Source organism: Struthio camelus, chromosome 11, assembly GCF_040807025.1.
Source record: "Struthio camelus isolate bStrCam1 chromosome 11, bStrCam1.hap1, whole genome shotgun sequence".
Lineage (NCBI taxonomy): Eukaryota > Metazoa > Chordata > Aves > Struthioniformes > Struthionidae > Struthio > Struthio camelus.
In genome coordinates this window covers 1,748,842-1,769,371 of record NC_090952.1, presented here as the reverse complement: position 1 = coordinate 1,769,371, position 20,530 = coordinate 1,748,842, and the positions used below count along the sequence as shown (strand labels likewise).

Sequence of the window (20,530 nt, the reverse complement as noted above, 5' to 3'; positions counted from 1 at the left end):
AGGGATGTGCCTGGCTGCAGTATGGCAGAAGCAACACTCTGGTTTGGCAAAAGCTGTTTGCTACTTCCCCATACGTGGCTTTCTCAATGTCCTGTGGGGGCCTAGGGAGGGGAGAGTGTTGCCTGCTTCACTAGGAGCTGCTTGCACAACCCTAAGGAACACCTTCTCCCTTCCTGTTGCAGGTGGAGCTCACAGCAGTCAGCGGTGGTGGCAGCACTGCCCAGGGGCTGGATGCAGATGGCAAGGTGGAGGAAAAGCTTGGTGTCAAATTGGAAGAGCAGCTGCCTGATCCCAACCCAAGCCCAGAGTGTGTGGGAAAGACTGTGAAAGAAGATGATGTGCTGGGCCCTCTGGCAAGCCAGGGGGATGGCAGAGGGCAGGAGCCAGCAATCCCCAGGGCTGCTGAGCAGGAGAGCAGTGGTGCTGATGCTGCCTGGTCACCTGCAGATCCTCACAGCAACAAACAAGCTAATGCTCCTCCAGCCTGCTCCACGGCTCCAGAGAGCGAGCCTGCTACGAAGGAGAAAAGTACCCCAAGCACTGGAACGCAAGGGCTGGGAGTGCTGGCCGAGGGGACGTTATCTGTGGTTGCCTCCACCTGCAACACCTCTGCCTCCACCCCAGCTACTTTCGCTTTGAATAGAGTGTGCTTTCCCACATCTCAGGCCCCTGCTATGCAAAAAATGCCCCTGTCCTTTCAGCCTGGGGCAGTTTTGAGCCCAAGCCAGCCACTAGTGTACATCCCTCCACCCAGCTGTGGGCAGCCACTCAGTGTGGCTACACTTCCAAGTACCTTAGGGGTCTCCTCCACCCTCACCCTCCCTGTCCTGCCTTCCTATTTACATGAGCGTTGCCTGCCAGGAATTATTGCTTCCCCAGAGCTGCGCTCCTACCCCTACACCTTCTCTGTGACCAGACCTTTGACTTCAGATGCCAAAGTGGTGTCTGTGGAGGTGAATCAGCTCAGTTGCTCTTCACCTTCAAGCGGAAGTGGTGCCCAAACTGCTGCCGATGGTGCTCCCCCATCCACAGCTGGCCCTTCCCCCTCATCCAGCCAGCCTCCACTGGCAGCATCGTGTGGAAGCACTCTCCCTTCATCGGGTGCTGGTGCGCACACCAGAGCCCCGGGTGCTCCCGAGCAGCATGGGCAGGGAGCTGCTACTTCCCTTTCTCCTCTGAAGTCCCCTCCACAGCTGGAGCGTGAGATGGTCTCCTCTCCAGAGTGCAGTGAGATGCCTCTTGATCTCTCCTCCAAGTCCAATCGCCAGAAACTGCCTCCACCCAGTCAACGCAAGACACCTCCTATGCCCATCCTCACCCCTGTGCATACCAGTGGCAAAGCACTGCTCACCACAGTCCTTTCCAAGTCCCAGCGTGCGGCCCAGAGCACGGGCAGCAGTGTCACCTCGTGCCTGGGCACCACCCCTCCTTTCGTCATCTTCCCTGAGTTCCTGCGTAACGGGGAGCAGGGCTCCTGGGTGAAGAACACCACAGTCATCAGCACCATTCCAGGCACCTACGTCGGGGTGGCCAACCCAGTCCCCGCCTCGCTGCTGCTCAGCAAGGACCCCAGCGTGAGCTTCAGCAGGGACCCTCGCCACCTTCCCAAGCAGGAGCCTATTTCCATTGTTGATCAGGGAGAACCTCGAAATGCTGGGATTCCCTGTGGGAAGAAAGCCAGCCAGGTCAGCGCAGAGGGACAGCAGGATTCTGCTAAGAGACTTCTTCATGGCAGAGTTGCTTCAGGAGCTCCTTTGTGTCAATCCAAGGACATCTCTACCTGGAATCCTGGCCAGGGAAGTGTTTACCCCCGATGCCCAGTAAACGGAAAACCTTCCAATCCTCAGCTTCTGCCCCTCGGCTGGTCTCCTTATCATCAAACTCCTCTGCTTTCGATTGGCATCTCCACAGTGGGACAGCTGCCCCCAAACCAGAGCAGCACCTGCAAGCCATCTGGTGCAGGGGAGCTCCCGACATTCCCTAGCGTGCAGCCTGCAGAGCCTGGCACAGCAACCCAAAGCACACCAGAGGGACTGCCCAGGCTCCCATCTCTGGAACGGGAAGCTGCCTCCAAGGCCAAGAACTGCCGAACCTTGCCCAAACTCTACGAGGAGCCTGCCAATCCAGGCCCACTGAGTGCAGGTCCATCTCTTCTGACCAATGCTTTGGATGGGAAAGGTGGAAAGGGGAAGCCAGAAAACCCTCAGAAGAGTCAAGAGTGTGAAGAACCAGAGGCTGACTCCAGTAAAGAGAGCAACGAACAGACTGAGACTCCCCAGGGGAGCTGTAGCCTCAAACAGTTGGATGCAAAGCCTAAAAACCAAGTGTTAGCAGCCTATTTGTCGCATGATCTGCCCACAGTAGGGCAGCAGAGCCTGCGAACAGTTTCAGAGGTGCCCACTGCGCCCACAGAGAGTCAACGCAAGGAGGGGGGCTGCGAAGGCTCCCAGGAGCAGCCAGCTGCAGAACCGCCTCAGTGCATGCGTCAGGTGGACCTATGCAGGATCAAGAAGGAGCGAGTCGAGTGTGACATGTCATTTGCTTCTGCAGCTTGCCTGCGAGCTGGGGCTGCTGCCCAGGCCTTTACCGAGGTCAAGCTCAAGGCAGCGGGCCAAATCAAACAAGAGGGCAGTGCACGCTGCAAGTCCAAGCGGCAGCATGATGGGGATATCAAGCAGGCTCACAAGAGACTGAAATGCAAAGCCCAGGACAGCGAGGAGCCCCCAAGCAAATCGGAGAGCCGGAACATGCATGGCCGGAAGGTGGGTAAGAGGCTGCAAGGAAGGGTCTCCAATGCCAAGGAGGGGGTTCGCTGCCAGGTATAGCCGTAGCTGGGACTATTGGGTTATCAAAAAAGTTAGCAGATAGGAGTGAGGAAGGAGCTCTCACTGGGGAGGGCAGCTCACTCCACAGAGCTGGGGCTATACTGGCTTTCTATCCGTGCTCTTTGGCGTTAGCTGACGGTGGATTAATATCGGAAATACCTTGGTCTGCAGGTTTTCTAGGGCAAAAGTAGATGTGGATGTCTACAAATTCCTGGGCTCTGAGTTGCATGTGGGTGTCAAAAATGCTGAAGGGCAGCAGCAGTGTTGGTGTGGGGCAGCCTTTTGGCATCCCTTCTCCTTAGCTCCTCCAGCACAATTAGATGGCAGTTCAGGCTTCAACCTGTATCCTCCATTCGCAGTGGCGAAAACACCATGATGATCTGCATGAAGTTAGCCAGCGAGAAAGCCGAGCTGGCCTGGGATCAGTGAAAGATCACAACAGCCTCAGACTGAAGCGTAAGCGCAGGAGGCCAATGAAGACAGAGTTCCCATCGCCAGCACACCGCGGGGACAGCCACGAGGAAGGTACTGATACAAATTTAAGGTCGCGATACGTTCTCGCACTGTCCGGCTGCAGCATTTCGTGTAGCGCCGGTGCTCTTCTGCCATGAAGCCAAACTGCAGTTCTCCTGAAGCTGCGTGGCTCGAGAGTTGGTTGCTTCCCACAGCAGATTGGGATTCTAGATAGAGCGGAAATGTGATGCCAGACTGCCCTTTCTAGGCCAACGGTCTTGACCGTACAAATTTCCCTCTACTTCTCAGTGGCATTGTTTCTCAAGGCTCTGTTATTTCTGTAGGTTACCTTGAGAAGAAGCCCAAGAACAATTTCCGGGATTTCATTCCAGTGGTGCTGAGCAGCCGGACGCGTAGTCAGTCAGGTGAGTCACTGCCGTAGGTCCCAGACCCAGAGACATCGCTGCTGAATGAGAACAGAGTACTTCACCGCCCTCTCAGATCAAAGGAGTGCTGGGTGGATTGGGAGCATTTCCCTGTTTACGTGGCCTTGTTCCTGTCTTCTGTCCTGCCCCACAGGACTTTTTCTTGCAGATACCCTTGGCTCTTTTTGTCAGTTAGAAATTCCACTTTCTTTCAGGAAGCGTTGCTGGCTCTTCTGCTAGTGTGACAGGAGAGTGTGATGTGACCGGTCAGGAGATTTTACCGTTGGAGGAGGATCAGGAAGAAGAAGAAGAAGAAGAGGAGGAGGAGGAAGAGGACGAAGAGACATCCTTGAAATGTCGCAAGCTGCGAAAATCCCACAGGACATCACGCTATCATAGTCGCAGGGCCAGGGACAGGTCTCTGTCAGAGAGGAGCAGCTGTCACTTGAGGAGGGCCCGAGAACTGCCCTGGAGAGTGGAAGCACCCAGGCAGCTGTGGGAGCCCAACGAGGAGGAGGAAGATGACAGCCACATCAAAAGAAAGAAAAGGAGACGGCAGAAAAGTCGGAAATACCAGACAGGGGAATATTTGACTGAGCGAGAGGAGGAGCAAGTGGGCTACCCCCACAGGAGGCGAAAATCCAAAGCAGGTACAGGCTGGGAAGGGGGTTTCCGGTACCAGGTGCCTGGGCCCCAGGCAATCATATATACATAATGATGCGGTTACCTCATTACCACTAGGGCTGAGGGCTTGCGTGGACCACTTCAGCAGGTTAGCTCTTTTAAATAATATTTGCAGCACATTTTAGGGTAGGGAACATCATCTTATGTGACTAATTAGGGACTGATATTACTCTTGGATTAAGGTAGAGAACGTGAGAAAATGAGAATTGCAGGAGGAAGCACAGCAAAATTTTTCTGGACAAGCACGGACCCCTGGGAGGTGTATAGCATTCCTGGCTAAAATAGAGAGAGATGGAGCCACTGCAGTTCAGCTGGCCTTCTTTATGCTTTGTTTTGCTTGATTAAGTTAACTTGCAAGCTTGCACCACAGAGCGTGAGGGAGAAGATTAACAAAATGAGTGTATTGCAAGTGGCAGAGAAATCTTTTGCTGTGGTTCATGTTTGCAGCTTTGCTAGGAGGAGAAAGCTGTGCCACCTGTCTGTGTTGTGCTTCCTGCTCTACCTCTGCTCTTGCGCTTTTTCTTCAATAACTGCCCTGACTATGTGATCAAAACTAAATCTGTGATCTGTGTTTCCCTGGGGTTTAGTGGTCTCTGCACTCCCTTTTCCTGCCTGTTTTGAGGTGTCTAACTGTCAGCCAGCTACCTCTGTCCTGATACCCATCCAGGGGCATTTTAAGGTTGTTGGAAGCAAGGGTAGTATTCATCCAGCAGAACATACGCATCCAAATGTGCGTGTTGACATCTGGCTGGTAGTGCAGACTATGTATAGCTCTGTTCTGAGCTGTCCTGCAGGTAGCTTCTGTCAGTGTTGCAGAAGAGCATGTCCCTGCCACAGTGCCACTGGGGGAGAAGCACTTCTCCAGCAGCTGCCATCTCTTCCTGCACTTTGGCCTTTCTCTGGGAAGTGATGCAATAATGACTGTGGACCTGTTGCCTTCTGCCACACCACATCATAGTTAGTGCTCAGATTGACAAGCCTCGGGAGAAGCTGAGACGCTGTACAGTTGGTTGTAAGAACGGCCCGGCAAAGGGCAATCTCAGTGCGGTTCGGTTAGAAAGTGACGGTGCTGCGCTTCCGAAGATCTCTTTGCCTGCGTGGTCTGAATCAAGCAGCTGACCAGTTGTGATTTTCAATGAGTGTGCTTTCTGTAAAGGTAAAACTGTTGACTAGGATGCTTAGTTAGCACATTGCCTGCTGAACTCTGTTGTTTCAGGTTAGTCACAGGGTTTCTTTTGTGTCGTAGCCCTCATTACTGCTAAAAACTTGCTGTGGGCTATCCAGAGGGGGTGGAACACCCAATTGGGTGTTTAATTCACATGTCTATAGTCCCATGTCTATAGTCTCAGATATGTGTGCTTTTAAGCCACTTTCCTCCTACTGTGTGCTCTGCAAAGCTAGGTGTCTGCTCTATCGTAGTTTTGCGCTGCAGTAGTGTCTGGGTGCCTCTACGTGAAATCAGTAGCAAAGTTTCTAATGGCCTTCTCGGCATCTTTGCATTACTGTCTGTGGTCTCTCTTAGACCGTCTCCCACCAAAGCCTCTTCAAAGCAGAGCCTGAAAAGAAGGTATGAGTTCAGCAACATCCGGAAAGGTTTTTTTCCAGGAGCTTTACCACACATCTTAAAGGTGTCTGTCCTCCCTCAAGAACTATTGCACAGCCGATTCCCTCAGAGACCGTTTGGTTACGTGGTCCTCAGATGCGTGAGCCTTCTGTATTTTGGATTCTGAAATTCAGCTCGTGGCCTAGAGGCATTCCTGGCTTTGGAGATTAGGACCTAGGTTTTCCACTGGCATTGTAAGGTGGCTGGAGGGCTCAAGAGGGACATGAGGCCGGCCTGTGTGTTTGGAGAAAGCAGACAGCTGCATTTGGTACTAGCTAAAGATTCTGCATCATCTTTAGATACGAGCTGCAGTGATTCACAGACAAATGCCTGGTTCGTTGTGGCCAGATCCCCTCTGGGGGTGGGATGAGATGTTAAAAAAAGCATACTTGGGTTGCTGATACCACCTCATCATTCAAGTGTAGCCAGAAAACAACCAGGACCCTTGGCTTCAATGCACTTGGATAAAGGAGGCTATGTCCCTTTGATGGTGAAGGTAATATTCTGATTCACTGGAAGTGTCTCCTCTCTCTCACCAGTATTCCCTTGATTTTGAGCAGACCACTTTGATCAGTTGGGCTGGCTGTTCATCTGTGAACGCGTTCTTTGGCGTTTTACTGCTGAATAGTGATGGTCATGTCAGTTAAAGGCGAGGCACGCATTTTTCGGTTTTTCACTGCTTTCTCTTCGTGTACCAGCCAGGGACATGGTTCTTCCTCATCCCATTCCCCACTCTTCTTAGGCTCACACCATTTCATATCTTTTTCCTCCTCCCAGGCAGCTGTTCCATTGGCGATAGCATGTTCTCTCACACAGACATTTTTCCTGCCAAATGAGGTGTATTAAATACTACATTGATGGGCTGATTTCAAAGTCTTGATCTAAAACAGACTTCATGGGCATTGGCAGAAGGAGTCAGATATTAGGGAACACGCAAGAGGGAAGAGTATCTCAACTCTTTGTACACTGCCCTGGACTTAGTTGTTCAAGTGTCACAATTTTGTAAAAGGGACACAAACAGTGTTATAGACAACCCAGCAGAAATCTCTGTCCAGTGACTGCTTCCAAAAGAGGAAGTAGGCTAGTGACTGCCACATGCTTCCTTTCTTGAAAATTGAATATCACTGCTAAAACTTTGCTTAGGTACAGTCCAATCCCTGTGCGTGAATTTAAAAAGAAATAGTGGGATGCAGTGGGAAGTTAGGACTACCAACCCAGATAATGACTCATGAGTGAGCTCTGCTTTATTCAGAGCAAGGCAGACCCATTCTCTTAAGAAACTTCACCTGTTTCTTGCTTAAGTACATCCAATATGCCGTATGGTGTCAGGCCAGGGCCTGTCTAGCCTGCTGTTTTCTCCTAACCGTGGCAAGAAGAGAGGCTATGCAGGGCAAGCATAGCCACTACCTGGGCTCCAGCTCCCTGGGGTTCCCCAGAATTCAGAGCTGATGAATTAGGGACCTCAGAGAGGATGTCCCTGCGCAGTCCTTTTATGATTCTTTTATGGGTTTGTTGTCCATAAATTTGTTTAAACTCTCTGGTCCTGATATCTTCTGCCTCCACCACCTCCAGTGGCAGTAAATCCCTGAAGTTTGCTCCGTGCTGTACAAAGTCTTTTCTTTTATAATTTCATAGAGTGCCCCTACATCTCGTATTGCAGGATTGAGTGAGTAAGATTTCTGCATTCAGCTGATCTACCCCTTTGTGATTTTTGCAAGCCTTGATCACATCCTCGAGCCTTCTCTCCAGACTGAGGAGTCCCAGCGTATCTCAGAAGGCAGGTTCTCCATGCCCCTCAGTCATTTTAGTTGCCTTTCTTCACCACCACTCCATCCTCCCTGAGATGTGGAGACCCAAACAGTACACGCTACTTAAGATGTGCATGCTTCAAGATTCTGTGTGTGGTTCTACATTGATATCTTGGCCAAACCCATTTTTCTGTGCAAGATCCATGGCCCCTGGTTCCTAGCAATAACAAGCCTGGATGGAAGTTATTTGCAGTGCTTGATGTGGAGAATCTAGAATCTCAGCACAATGTGAAAGTTGAAGATGCTGCTCCTGGAGATCTACAAAACCTGCCTATGTACTAGAGAGAGAGAGAGAAGGGTCAACCTTTCATGTGGCGTCCCTAATGGACCCAAGCATTTTGTTCCTGGGGATTACTCTCTTGATCCCTTGAACTAACCTACTGGGGCATCACCTAGCCCTTCGCCTAGAAATGAAGCAGAAGACTGTTCCCAAATGAAATGTTCAAAGCTGTGGAGAGAGCCAGCTTGAGAGACACTGATCCCCAAAAGCTGTCTGCACGATGCCCTTCCTTTGTAACATATCTTATTCCAACACCGACAATCTACAGCAAAGAGGGAAATGCACAGCATCACACAAGTCAGTGCAGTTCTAGGTTCATGAGGCTTTACTTTCATTCCGTGCTTTGTTTTCCTTTTACTGTCATGCCCTTGCTATGGTATGTTGCTATTTAAATGAACCAGAGTGCATGTGCTTGCACGATGTTTAGGGTTCTGTAATGAGCAACCCTGCAGTTCCACATAATGCGAGGAAGAAAAGCTTGGATTTCCCTTGAGGCGTTGTGCTACTTCCTGCCTGCATGCACATTAAATTAAAACTTTAATATACTACTTAAGGTAAGGGGAAGACATGAGAGGGCAAGGCAGGGTTTGATTTTGTAGGCAGCAAAATAGCAACTGTTCCACAGTGTAAAGGGGATACCTCCCGGATTTTCTTTCTCTCTGACAGCTGTCCCTTGTGAGTCCTACTTAGCTTTGCAGATATTAGGGGAATTCGCCACATGGCAGCATGCAATGACCAAACTACTGGGAAGTGTGCTGACAAGCTGGGCTGTTTCCTGCTGGGTTGCCTGCCCAGGGAGGCCCTGACCCATCTGACTGTCATGCCTAAAGAAAAATCTTAATCAGTTGCATGCCAGTCCCAGATCTCGTTAGGATTGGCCTTTTCAGACCAGGATGGCTGTTGTGCATCTTGTGTTTGTTCTGATGGGCAGAATTTGTGTCCTTGCTCTGCTTGTTCTTACTGCAGTGACTCTACTGTGGGTCTGGATTTCCGGATGTGTAGCCATCAAAGATTTGCAAGAATTAGTTTGTTTTGAGTGGTGGGCAGAGATCAGGGTTGCTGCCCTTTGGTTCTGCACCGATAGAAGCTCCTCATTCCTATTTCTCCTTTAGATTTTAGGTATCGGAAGCAGAAGGAGTCTGGGCAAGGCAAAGGAACAGAGCTACGACTGAGAAGTAGGCTTTCCCCATCTTCCCGAAAGTCTCAAGGTCGCCCAGACTTTCGAAATGGCTTTTTTCTGGAGCACTCGGGCAGCTCTCCCATCCAAGAAGAGCTGGAGAAACCATCAGGAAAACGCAAATGTAAAACCAAGCACCTGGCAGGGATCTGTGATGAGGGGAAGGTATGGCTTGGACTGATGAGGGGAAACACTGTATATGGGGAGAGACGAGAGGGGGGTTCCTGTTAGGAAGCCATTGCTGCCTGTGCCAAGGAGCTGTATTCCGTTGTCTTCCAGGTGAAAGGACGCTGGAATCAGCCCAAAATGCACTCTCTGAAGAAGCCTCAGGACTTGTGGCCACTTTGTAAGTCCCGTCGGGTCAGCCCAGGGAGCTCCCCCGAGTTACCTGTAGCCCAGCACATTCCTCCTGAAGCTCGGCGGCTGATTGTGAACAAAAATGCAGGGGAGACCCTTCTGCAACGAGCAGCCCGCCTGGGCTACAAGGTGAATTTTGATAGATTTCGCTTCTCTGCGGCTTGCGCTGCCTCGTTTTGGTTTGTGTGTAACCCGGCCTGCGCCGATCTTGTTCCTGCAGGACGTAGTGCTCTATTGCCTGCAGAAAAAGAGTAGTGACGTGAACCACCGTGACAACGCTGGCTACACAGCTCTGCACGAAGCCTGTGCGCGAGGCTGGATTGATATCCTGCACATTCTGCTGGAACACGGCGCCAACGTGAACTGTAGCGCGCAGGATGGCACAAGGCAAGCGAGCAAGAGGGAGGACATCAGGGAAGCCCTGAACAGCATTGGGCAGTGAGCAAGGGGCAATTTTCCAGGAAAAAACTGCCAGTCATCACTAGATTTGTCTTAACGAGAAACGGATCGTTTGCTTTGTGAACTCTTCTTATCTCCTCTTTATCTGTTAATGCTTCTGTCCTCGCAGGCCTGTCCACGATGCTGTAGCAAATGACAACCTGGAAACCATGTGGCTTCTACTCTCCTATGGTGCTGATCCCACTCTGGCCACGTACTCTGGACAGACAGCTGTGAAGCTTGCCACCAGTGAAGTGATGAAGCGCTTCCTTTGCGGTAGGTGCCAGCCTGGGTGTGGCAGTGCTTCCATCCTTCCTACCCGGCAGCACACGGAACCAAATCTGGGTGCCCAAGGCTTGGGAAGTGCTTGAGCAGCAGGGGTGGAATAATTTTAGCTCTATCATGTCGCGTGTATGTTTCTACAACACAACCTTTAATTATAGAGTCGTATACCATTTTTCAAATAAGGTACAAGTAACTTTGGAGCCTTTAAATGTACAAGGCAAGAATGCTGGCAACGTTGTCCTCACATAACTAAAAAGGCAGGGCTATGGATGAAGGATGAAGACACTGTGCTCAACACCTGCAGTTCCTGGTTCTACAGCATAGCCTAAATGAACATATTTTTGCTGCCAAGTAATGATGCCACCTACTTTAAAACTGTTCTGCCCAAATACTGCTTGCCTGCCATTGTTACAAAGGACCACTTTGCATTACTGTAGCTGAGAGTGCCCGCTTTCTGTGCCGTTCGTGTCAAATGTTGTGGCTCCAATAGAACAGCAAGGAAGACAGAAACAGCTAGCGTTAGATGATGGTTCCCACACAGATGCAAGGGAGAAATTGTCCAGTTTTGAAAAAGTCTGGTTTGCCAGCTATCTGTCTGTCTGTGCTCCTCTGGGCTTAACTACACACGCGTTTGCTAGAGGTGTAATCTTGAACTCAAGACAGTTCTAAGGACCCTCCTTTCCAACCCACTTAGTATTGTCAGTTGTTTTCCCCTTTAGCTTCCCTTTCATGTTCTCTGCTCCAGGGCCGTGTTGTCCCCTCCTGAGTGAGGGCATTCTTTTTGCAAGTTGTGCTTCAGCTTTTGCCATTAATGTCTAGCTGCAAAACAGGGTAAAACGCTTCACCTCCACTGCTTTTCCCAGGAGCAATGGATATGTGTTCCAGGATCATGCTTTGACTAGTAATTATGCATTTCCTCTCTCTCTTTGTTTTTTCCCCTCTTAGATTACCTTTCAGATCTCCAGGGCCGTACTGATGGGGATCCTCGAACAGCATGGGACTTCTACAGCAGCTCTGTACTAGGTGAGTTCAGTACATCCCATTTGCTTTACTCCTGCAGAGCAGAAAGAAGCATGTCCACTAGATGTGTCGCTTGCTCCGGTTGTCTTGTCAGCTTCCCTCCCAGCTCCTGTGGCGCAGAGAGATCCCACCATCATGTTACGTACTAGGAGTTCCCACTGCTCCTGAAAGGGAGTCTTTCTTTGGGAAGCGGGATGTGTGGATCTCCCTAAGTAGGGTGAAAACTGTGCAAAACTAGATTCCAAGAGCTGCTGGTGATTTCTGAGAGTCTTTGTGTCCTGATCCTGTAGCAGGTTATTCTCATCTGAGTTCTTGTTACTCCCTTGCTAGCCAGTCATCAAGATAAAACCAAGGAAAGCAGAGGAAATCTTTATTTGTTTGAGGTGTTCTCCTTAGTAGGAGTCCTGAACTTCCAGATTCCCAGAGCTGCCCATCCAGTTGGACAGCTGTGCCTTGGGGTTATGGACCCCTCTCCTTTGATTCAGAGAGGGGCATTTGTCTGGAAGAGTTCCTTCTCTTGTGATGCCAGGCATTTTCCAGTGAAAGCATGACTTATACCTTATCCAGTCAAAGACTTTCTGAAGAAGATGGCTACCAGCTTGGGAGTTTTCTTGAAGCAGTGCAGGGAAAAGGTCCATAAATTGTTCACTATATTATTCCACTTCCGCCAGGGTCCATGAATGAAGATGTTCTGGATCCAGCCATGGGTCTGTGGCAGACTGCAGAGTCCCTCCCAACCACTTCTAAGGCAGTAGATCATCACTGTCAAGCCCTTGTAAAGATTTGGTTTTTTTCTGCACTTGGCGAGCTCAAAGGCTGTTGATTTGAGCTGTTTCCTACTGTCGTTTTAGATCTCCTTTTAGAAATGAAAAAAAGTTGGATGCATTTGGAAGGCTGGGGGTCTTGATAAGAGGACATATCCTTGAAGGACCCTGATGTCTCTTAATTTCAGAACAGATGAAATTCTGTACTTCTAAGAGCACTCTTTGTCTATAGGCCTTTGCATCTTGGGCATGCCAAGGAAGCTGTTCAAACCATAGCCTCCTTCCTCTAGATTTCTAACTCCTGAAGCTATCACAACCCTTTACGAAGAATCCTCGTTACCAAGAGAAAAATAGCTTTTCTTTGACTATAATCTCTTAGAGTAAAGATATTGCCCCTTTTGATTTATCACTGACTCCCTCTTGGATTTCTCTGTTAAGCAAGGAAGGAAAATTTTGTGTGGCTTTGTGGGTAAGATGGTTTGGCTCTTATTGGTTGCTACAGCATGGCTGAGTTCTTGGTAACGCAGAGAGCTTATTGTCTTGAGTTTGAGTATCTGCTTATCTCCTTCATCAGCACCCTTTCCTCTTCAAGATCCTGGCATGGGATTGTAAGCTGCCAGTTCTCATACCCCCATAGGAGACCACCTGCCACATGCAAGTCATTCAGAAACATGACATCTTGTTTTCTGCTTTTTGTATACCCCGAGTCCTGAAATGAAAAGACTGGATCTTGGAAAACTAAGCAACCTGATTGCTTTTGGTTCAAATCAGCTGCTTGTTTCAGTTCTCTCTTTTTTTAGTTTGGTTCCCTTAGACTGTCTTGAAAATCCTGTCTTTCACTGAATCTTTCCGCGCTTCTGTCCTCCACCCCTGTAGGCAAAAAGACAATTAATTTCCATTGGTTTTCAGTAGGCAAACCCTCACCAACTCTTTTGGTGTTTTTGGAGGGTGAGAGGTATTAAGATGCCATCGGTGATAGCAGTTCACTGTTCACAAGGACCTTGCTTAGGTACTCGCCTAATGTGGGGAAAGGCTCCACAGGAAAACATGGAAGTGCTGGTGACAGCACTTAATTTCCGTCTGCCTGGACCTCAGTTAGGCTTTTTGGAGGATTTTGCTTGAGGATGGAAGAAGACTCTCTTCTCTGTTAAATTAAGCATGTCCTACCTCTTCCGCTGGGGCTTAACACTAAATCATGGCCTCTGTGAATGTGCCTCTACTGGGTCTCCGTCATTTGCCTAGTGCCGTCTGTCAGGCTTTGTCTTCCTTCTGCCCTGTGCTGCCTGAAGTTGGTTAAAAAGACAAACCTAGCGTGAATCTATCTGTGCACAGCCTCAGGGAGCGTCTTTTCATCCTTGCTCCAGTAGAAAGATTCTTTCATTGTTGGTTCGGCTAATGTTTGCCTCTCAGGTGCCTCAGGCTTTAACAGGAACCTCCACGCTACCTGGGAAAACTCTGGTCCCTCCCAGACCCAAGGTTGATGATCCCTGGAGGAATGCCAGCTACACAAAATGTTCTGGAGCTCCTTGGGTTTGATGTAGCTTGTGGGATATTTCTGTCTCTAACTTGGGATCACTGCCATCATCTCTCTAAGCTGATCTAACTGCACACTACTGTCAAAGCTCCTTTCACCCCTCTGTGTGGAGCATTCCCAGTGTTGCCCTTGACAGTGCCTTTGTGAGGCTGTATGACAGGTTGCAGCAGGGAACTAATCTAGCTGGAAAGTAATCCTTTATCTCACCAGGTCCGTGTTCAACAGGCAGAGAAAGGGACCTCATCCACATCTAGATCAGCTTACAGCAATAGTGAGGTGGCACTGTTAGACCTCTGTCACCTGTGTTTCGACAGACAATACTGCGGGGCACCACGTGAACAAGCAAGGAAGAGCAAGATGCCCAAGCTAGTGACAAGGGTCTGTTTTCTTTGTAGTGGTGTTTCTTGCATGTTTTGAAAGGGGCCCTTTTGGCTCAGTTACCTTATGCAGTCACCTTTGGTCACTGGAAGCAGACTTTCCCCAGGGCAGGGAAGTACCTGGCTCTGCTGCAGAGTAACTGAGCTGCTCCTAGCTGTCAAAGGCAACAAACGAGCTCGGTGGAAATGCTTCTCTTCCTTCAGTGATTCGGTTCTTCAAAGATTCCCTTTCCATCAGAGCAACCAGCTGAAGCACAAAACATTGCATGTCACTCTGGGTGGAAGGAGCAATCCCAGGCCCAATGCGTTTCTAGCCTGTGAAGCAGGAATGTTGTCCATGGTTTCCCTTAGGTGTGCAAATCTCTGGGGGCCACAGGACAATGAGAGAAACTAGGGTGTGGGAGCTCTGCGATCCGGGTATGGTAAACTCACCAGTGTCATGCCCTTCACGCTATCATTGCTCCAGATACAATGTCCCACTCCAAGGTTTTATTCTACACCTGGAACTAGCATTGTTGTGCCTAATGTCGCCATATTGCTCTGCGATGGTACAGGATGGTCCTGTTCTCATCTGAAGCCTTCAGTAAGGCTAGTGGACAGGACCAAGTGAGAAGAGTTCTCAGGACAGAACCATACATTTTGCCATGTTAAATGCATTTAATTCTTTTTTTTTTTTCCTGGGTTACCCAAGAAATGTGATTCTTCAGTCATGGCACTCTTAAGCTTTGCCTAGCAGTGATATCAGGCCAACATTCATTCCATTTTTTTTTTTTTTTTGTCCTATTCTACAATAAGTTTTGAAGGTACAAACCCCCTGTTTTTCTACTCCTTAGGGACTTTCCTCCTTTGGAGGACTTAGAAATTACTTTGTTGTTTCCTGAGACCCTGTTTGAACCCATGTTTTCTGTCGTCTGCTGTTGTTTCTCAATTAAAATAACATTCTTGCTGGGTGCTGTGTTTATTCATAGAGCAGTGTTCCTGTTCATGCAGCATACCATAAAACACTTTCTGTGTAGCCTTTCCTTTTATGCATGGTGTTGAACTTCTGCATGATTGGTTTATTTGCTTACCAGCATATTTGCTCTGATTTCTTTCTATAGAATCTAAACCTATTTTCTGAAAGTTTTTAGAGCTGTGTTGTCTCAGCAGGACAAAAACACTCTGAAAACCCAAGGCTATTCATACCTTTTGATAATAAAATCCTGAGAGCAAGCTATTTTTCAACAGATGCTTTCCAAACTGGTGAACAGGAAACTTAACTATGCTCAAATTGTTTATGGATCAAATGCGCTATCCTCCATCTTCTATGAAAGCAAATCCTGCTAGACCTTGGATACCTCTTAGAAAGGCCTATGCCAGAAGCATGTGGGTCTACTTCTCTGAAGTCATACTTATTGTTGTTCTCTTGTATAAGCTTCTAGATCAGCTGTACAATTTGGTTTGCACCATCTTGCAGTCCTTATGTACACACAGCTCCTGGCACACACCTCTACGTAACCTGCTGACAGTTGTCAAGAGAGGGATCTGGGTGGAGAAGTGCTCAAAGAGCAGAGAACAGTGACCTCCTTTATAGGAGCCATGGTCTTTAGAGATGCTTTGTCTGCTTGGCTCCTGCATCCACCTCCTTCCCCACTGGTGCAGATGCTTCTAGGCTGAGGATGGCTCTGCTGGCAAAGGAGTGAGCAAGTGACTGAGGACATTCCAGAAAAAGCCTGGAATATCAGTGTGTGTTTGACTCCAGAAAACAGTCTCATCTTGCAAGCAGGTAGTACATGGCCTCACATGGGATCAGTGCAAACCTGAAGATTACTATAACATAACTTGCTCTTTCAACCTAACAGAGTCACAGAGTGGAGGTGCCAGGCAGCTGAGCAGCCAGCTGAGCAGCCAGCACTCACTCATTCTCCAAAATGAAGGGCTGGAAGGAAAGTGTGAAGAGCCCCTGGGATTTAGGTCTCAAATTTGCTGTGAGGTTGTGGGCAGACGCATATGGAAGTGCGGTAGTAACTGGTCATTCCCCAGGGACCACTGAGTGCTGGCTGGAGTGAAATTGTGATTAATGCCAACGTCTGTTTTGTTTGTTTCAGAGGGGAAGGATGGCATTGGATGTGATCTCCTGCTCAACCCTCCAGGAAGTTCAGACCAGGAGGAGGATGAGCAAGAATCAGACAACTTCATGTTTGAGTTCTCAGACAAGCCACTGCTTCCCAGCTATAACCTCCAAGTGTCAGTCTCTCGGGGGTGAGTATCATTTCCTGGAGCAGAGATAATTTGGGGGACACTAATGCTACAGTGGAGGGGAAGCCCATGGCCTCCTTTTACAGTCAGCAAAGAATTCACAGTGGGATTTATCCAGCAGAGGTAGGAGTGAATGTCAGACTGAGATGAAGCACTGGATGTGGCTGATCAGCGCTCCAGTGACTGTGGAGGGAGCCAGCAGCAGGGAACTCGCTTAGATGGATACTCCCACAGTGTAGATGTGCTTAGGGAAGTCCCAGCCTGGGTGTCATTGACTGCTGGCTAGCGTACAGCACAAAGCTTGTGAAATCCTTCAGTTCCTGGTTTGGTTTCCTTAATTCAGCACTTAAAGGAAGTTTGGTCACATCCCCAGAGGAGAGCAAAAGGGAAGACAGCCTGACTGTAGGTGAGGGGTGCGTATAGATGAGAGAAACAAGCAAGGAAAGACCCTTGTGGTTTAAGAAAGGACAGAGGTTTGTTCCAAAACAAAACCAAAAAGCAATGCGGGTAAAGCCAAAACTCTTTGCAAGACACTTGTGTTTTGTCAGCTGCTTGGTGCATACCCTTCTGCACCACTGGTGGTCAGCCCTGGCATCCCATTTACAGATGGCAGCATGTCAGTTATCTGAGCTCCTCGAGACTAAGAGCAGCTTGTGTATCTAAGATGGTTGTTTTCCTTAAAATTAGGATTAGAGATACCGAGTTACAGATGGCCCCTTGCAGAAACACTGTCACTTTTTGGAAACGTGCTGTTCTCTAGGGAACTACTAGTGATTTTCCTGAAGATCTCTGGCTGTGGGACAGTATGGCCAGTGCTGCTGCACCACTTGAAATGGACTCATTGGTCTGCAGTGAGCAGAAGGGTTTAGTCAGGGATTTCCCCATGTAATCCTATTGCCTAGCCAAATGTGTTCTGTTGCTGTATGGTGGCCCTGTGCCGTGCCTGTCGGGAAACCTCTCCTCTCTTCTCCCTCTGTTGTTGCTCTTGGCCCTGATTTTGTCCAGCAATGGTCAGCAACAACTTGCATTGATGGGTCTGAATAGATCATTTTCCCTCTGTCATGGGAAAGTCTAAATCAGGTCACAGCACTGGAATCGTAGCTTAGACAGACATTTTGCTGTGATCAGACACAGGTATGTGAGCAATCTTGCCCTCTCTACCTTCTGTGACTGCTCATTGTTGGACTATTGAATTCGCTTAAACTGCAGGGAGAAGAGAGGTGACTTGGCAGGGGAAGCAAGAAAAATGCCACTTTTTCTTCCTGTTTAGCAAATTTCCCCTTCTGCCAATTTCTGCCCATCCATCAGGACATGCACAGGAGAAATGATTGGAAGGGAAATGGAGCCCCTAGTGTTGTGGCTCACTGCTGGTGGCGGGGGGGGGAAGGAATGCTGCCAGGACACTCTTTTAACACGTAACTTTTATACTGAGGTCCCCGTCTTGTTTTGAGTGTTTTTAGGAGATGAGAGCATTTGAAACCAGGTATGTCTAGGAGCCTAGACCCAGCGTTATTCTGCATGCACTGTCTGTCCAGACTCTGCCGAGTGCAGCGTGCAGGGAATAGTCCCTGGACTTCATCGTTGGTACTGTGGCAAGGGCAAGGCCAGCATGTGATCACCCAAGAGATGATCAGGTGGGAAACATGCCCCTGGACCCCTCCTCCGCTAACACGTGACTCTCTTGCCTCCCCCGCAGGCCCTGCAACTGGTTCCTCTTCTCTGACGTTCTCAAGCGGCTGAAGCTGTCCTCCCGCATATTCCAGGCCCGCTTCCCGCACTTCGAGATCGCCACGCTGCCCAAGGCTGAGTTCCAGCGCCAAGTCTCCCTCAGCCAGGTGCTGGCCCAGGCCGAGGTGCCAGAGAGCCCCGAGCTTGCACAGGGCACTGCAGAGACAGTGGAGCTGGTGCACTATGAGCCTGAGCTGCTGCAGCTGCTGGGCTCAGCAGTGGAGTATGAGGCCTGGAGCAGCTGACGGGGACGGACCGTTCCCTGCATCATGAGGCAATAATAAGGACCAACGGGAAGCAGCCCTCTCAGCGCCAGCAGCAGGGACCCAAGTCTTTGGCCAGCTAGTCCGCCTTTCCTCATGGTGCCCAAGCTGCAGCTGGGGAGAGATGACACTTGCCTCCAAGGACTTCCCGTGGTCCCTTTTGTGATGAGCAGTGGTGGTTGCAGCTCTCTGCCAGCCCTGTCCAGCTACTACAGGAGCTGAAGCCCTCTCCCAGGGGCTGTGTTAGCTGGGGCTCACGGGGCAGCGACCAGCTCCGGCTCTGCTGAAGTGAGAGGCAGCGGGTGCCTCTGCCTGTCCCTGCCTGACCCCATGGAACTGCACCTCTCTCTCTCTGCCCTCCCCCTCCCAATGTCTTCCATAGTATTTATTTAATTAGTATTTAATTTGTAATGTTTCCTTTGGTTTTGCTGAGTCTGTATCACTGTGATTATGTGAGCTCCGGGCTAGGGGACAGGGGCTTCCTCTGGCTCCTCTCCAGCACTCCCTGAGGCCAGTGCTCCCCCCGGAGCAGTCAGCCCTTGAGCTGCAGAGCCAGGAGGTCCCAGCCCCCACGGGGCCTGGGGACAGTCCTGTCTCCTAGCTTCGGAGCTGGCTTCTGCTGAAGGCACTCCCTCATCTGCAAGCAAGGCCAGCTGCGAGCCAGCTGCTCTGCTCCAGCCTCTCACTGGGCTCCTTCCTGCGTTTCGTTCATGCTGCTGCTCCCAGTCGCCGTCAGCTGCAGCCTGCAACCCTGAGCAGCTCCCACGCTTGCGGCAGCTTGTCCTCTGCAGGGTTTCTTGCTGCCGCAGGTCCATCCTTGCCTCGCGCGGGGTCCACCGGGCCCTTCCCCACTCCACTCACCCTTTCCATTTCGACAGGAGCAGTTCTACTGGAGAGAGGGAGCACGATGCACCGGCGCCCAAAGCCTGGGCGTGGAGCGGGGCTGCTCCACGTAGATGGTACAGTTTTATTGTACAGGTGCTAACAGGACTCTTGAGGATGGGACAATCTGGGTTTTTTTGTTTGTTTTTATTTTTTTTTCCTAGCTCTCCCCTGCTCCACACTGGGAGCGTTGGGTGGGTTTGTTTGTTTGTTTGTTTGTTTTTCCTTTGTGTTGTGTTTCTTCCCAGCCAGGGCAGGTGTATCCCTTCCCCTTGGACTCCCAGCTGCCAGCCTCCCCTCCCTGGGGCCGGACAGCTCCTTTTTTAAGCCGAGGGTTTTTGCCTTTGGGTGTGTATTCTGGCTGCTCTTTCTGATTTCTGTTTTATTATAAGCAACCGGCTGTGGTGTCAAAAACACTTATGTACAGAAAAAACCTGCATCAGGCCTCCAGTCTCCTGGCTCTTCTTTTGGGCCCATATCTAACACCTGCCCCAGGCCACAGAGGTTGCAGAGCAGGGCTCTTCGCTCGTCCCCTGCGTGCAGGCCGTGGCTGGGCTACCAGCTCCTGTCCCAGCTCGCTGCCAGCTCTGCCTGCTCCAGGGCTGCTGGAGCTGCAGCGGGAAGGAGCCGGCCCGGGAGCAAGAGCGGAGGAGCAGCCCTGGATGGGACTCAGCCCCTCCTACAGTCGCTGTGCCTCTGGTTGCTCCCCGCGGCCTCCCTTGGTGGAGGAGCCTATCTTCCCCCTGCTCCCTGCTCTGGGCAGCGGTGGCTCCTGCCAGCAGTCCCTTGGCACGGCCTGGGCTCTGCCTCCTGCGGCCGGTGAGCCGGGACATGCGCAGGCGAGGGTCGGGAGGTGGGGTGGCACAAGGATGCTGAACCAAAGCAGGGCAGCAGGTCTGTAACCCTCCTGCCTCCGGGCGCAATGGGCAAGGAAAGCAGGGAGCCCAGAGCGGGAAGGCGATGGGCTCTGGCTCAGCCTTGCTATTGGTGCTGCCCTTGCCCCCACGCCGACACGGAGGGAAAGCGAGGTGAGGCTCCCTCCTGTGTGCTCCATCCCAGTGCTGCAGCGGCGAGCCAGCTCCGCTATGGGATCCTGGGGATCAGGAGACGGGGAGGTGGCTGAGCAAGGGCTGGGCCAGCTTCCCTTGCGTGCTGTCCCCTGGCCCATGGAGCAGCAAGGACGCAACGGTCCCTTGGAGCTGCCTGCAGCAGGGTCAGGGCTGGGCGCAGCTTGGGGTGCTGGCTGTGATATCTTGGCAGATGTGGGCAGTATTTCGCTTGTGCTTTGAGGCGCAAGCTGGGTGCTGATGCTGGCCAAACCCTCGCTCTGTGCAGGATGCGGGTGCGTGATGCCTCAGCTCCGTGATGAAGGAGCAAAGCCGTTGCGCT

General features: G+C 50.5%; 1 protein-coding gene across 2 annotated transcripts in view; it reads left to right on the top strand.

Moving 5' to 3' along the window:
- Positions 1-19,580, top strand: part of BCORL1 (BCL6 corepressor like 1) — a 31,532-nt gene extending 11,952 nt beyond the window's left edge. For both annotated transcript variants that reach the window (XM_068957100.1, XM_068957101.1), the window contains exons 4-14: positions 183-2,762; positions 3,185-3,350; positions 3,623-3,703; positions 3,919-4,353; positions 9,191-9,420; positions 9,535-9,741; positions 9,833-9,999; positions 10,181-10,326; positions 11,281-11,358; positions 16,118-16,271; positions 17,965-19,580. In XM_068957100.1, coding sequence (XP_068813201.1) covers positions 183-2,762; positions 3,185-3,350; positions 3,623-3,703; positions 3,919-4,353; positions 9,191-9,420; positions 9,535-9,741; positions 9,833-9,999; positions 10,181-10,326; positions 11,281-11,358; positions 16,118-16,271; positions 17,965-18,241 — 4,521 coding nt within the window. In that variant the 3' untranslated portion in view covers positions 18,242-19,580. The remainder of the gene's footprint in view (positions 1-182; positions 2,763-3,184; positions 3,351-3,622; positions 3,704-3,918; positions 4,354-9,190; positions 9,421-9,534; positions 9,742-9,832; positions 10,000-10,180; positions 10,327-11,280; positions 11,359-16,117; positions 16,272-17,964) is intronic.
- The last annotated feature ends 950 nt before the right edge of the window (positions 19,581-20,530 follow it).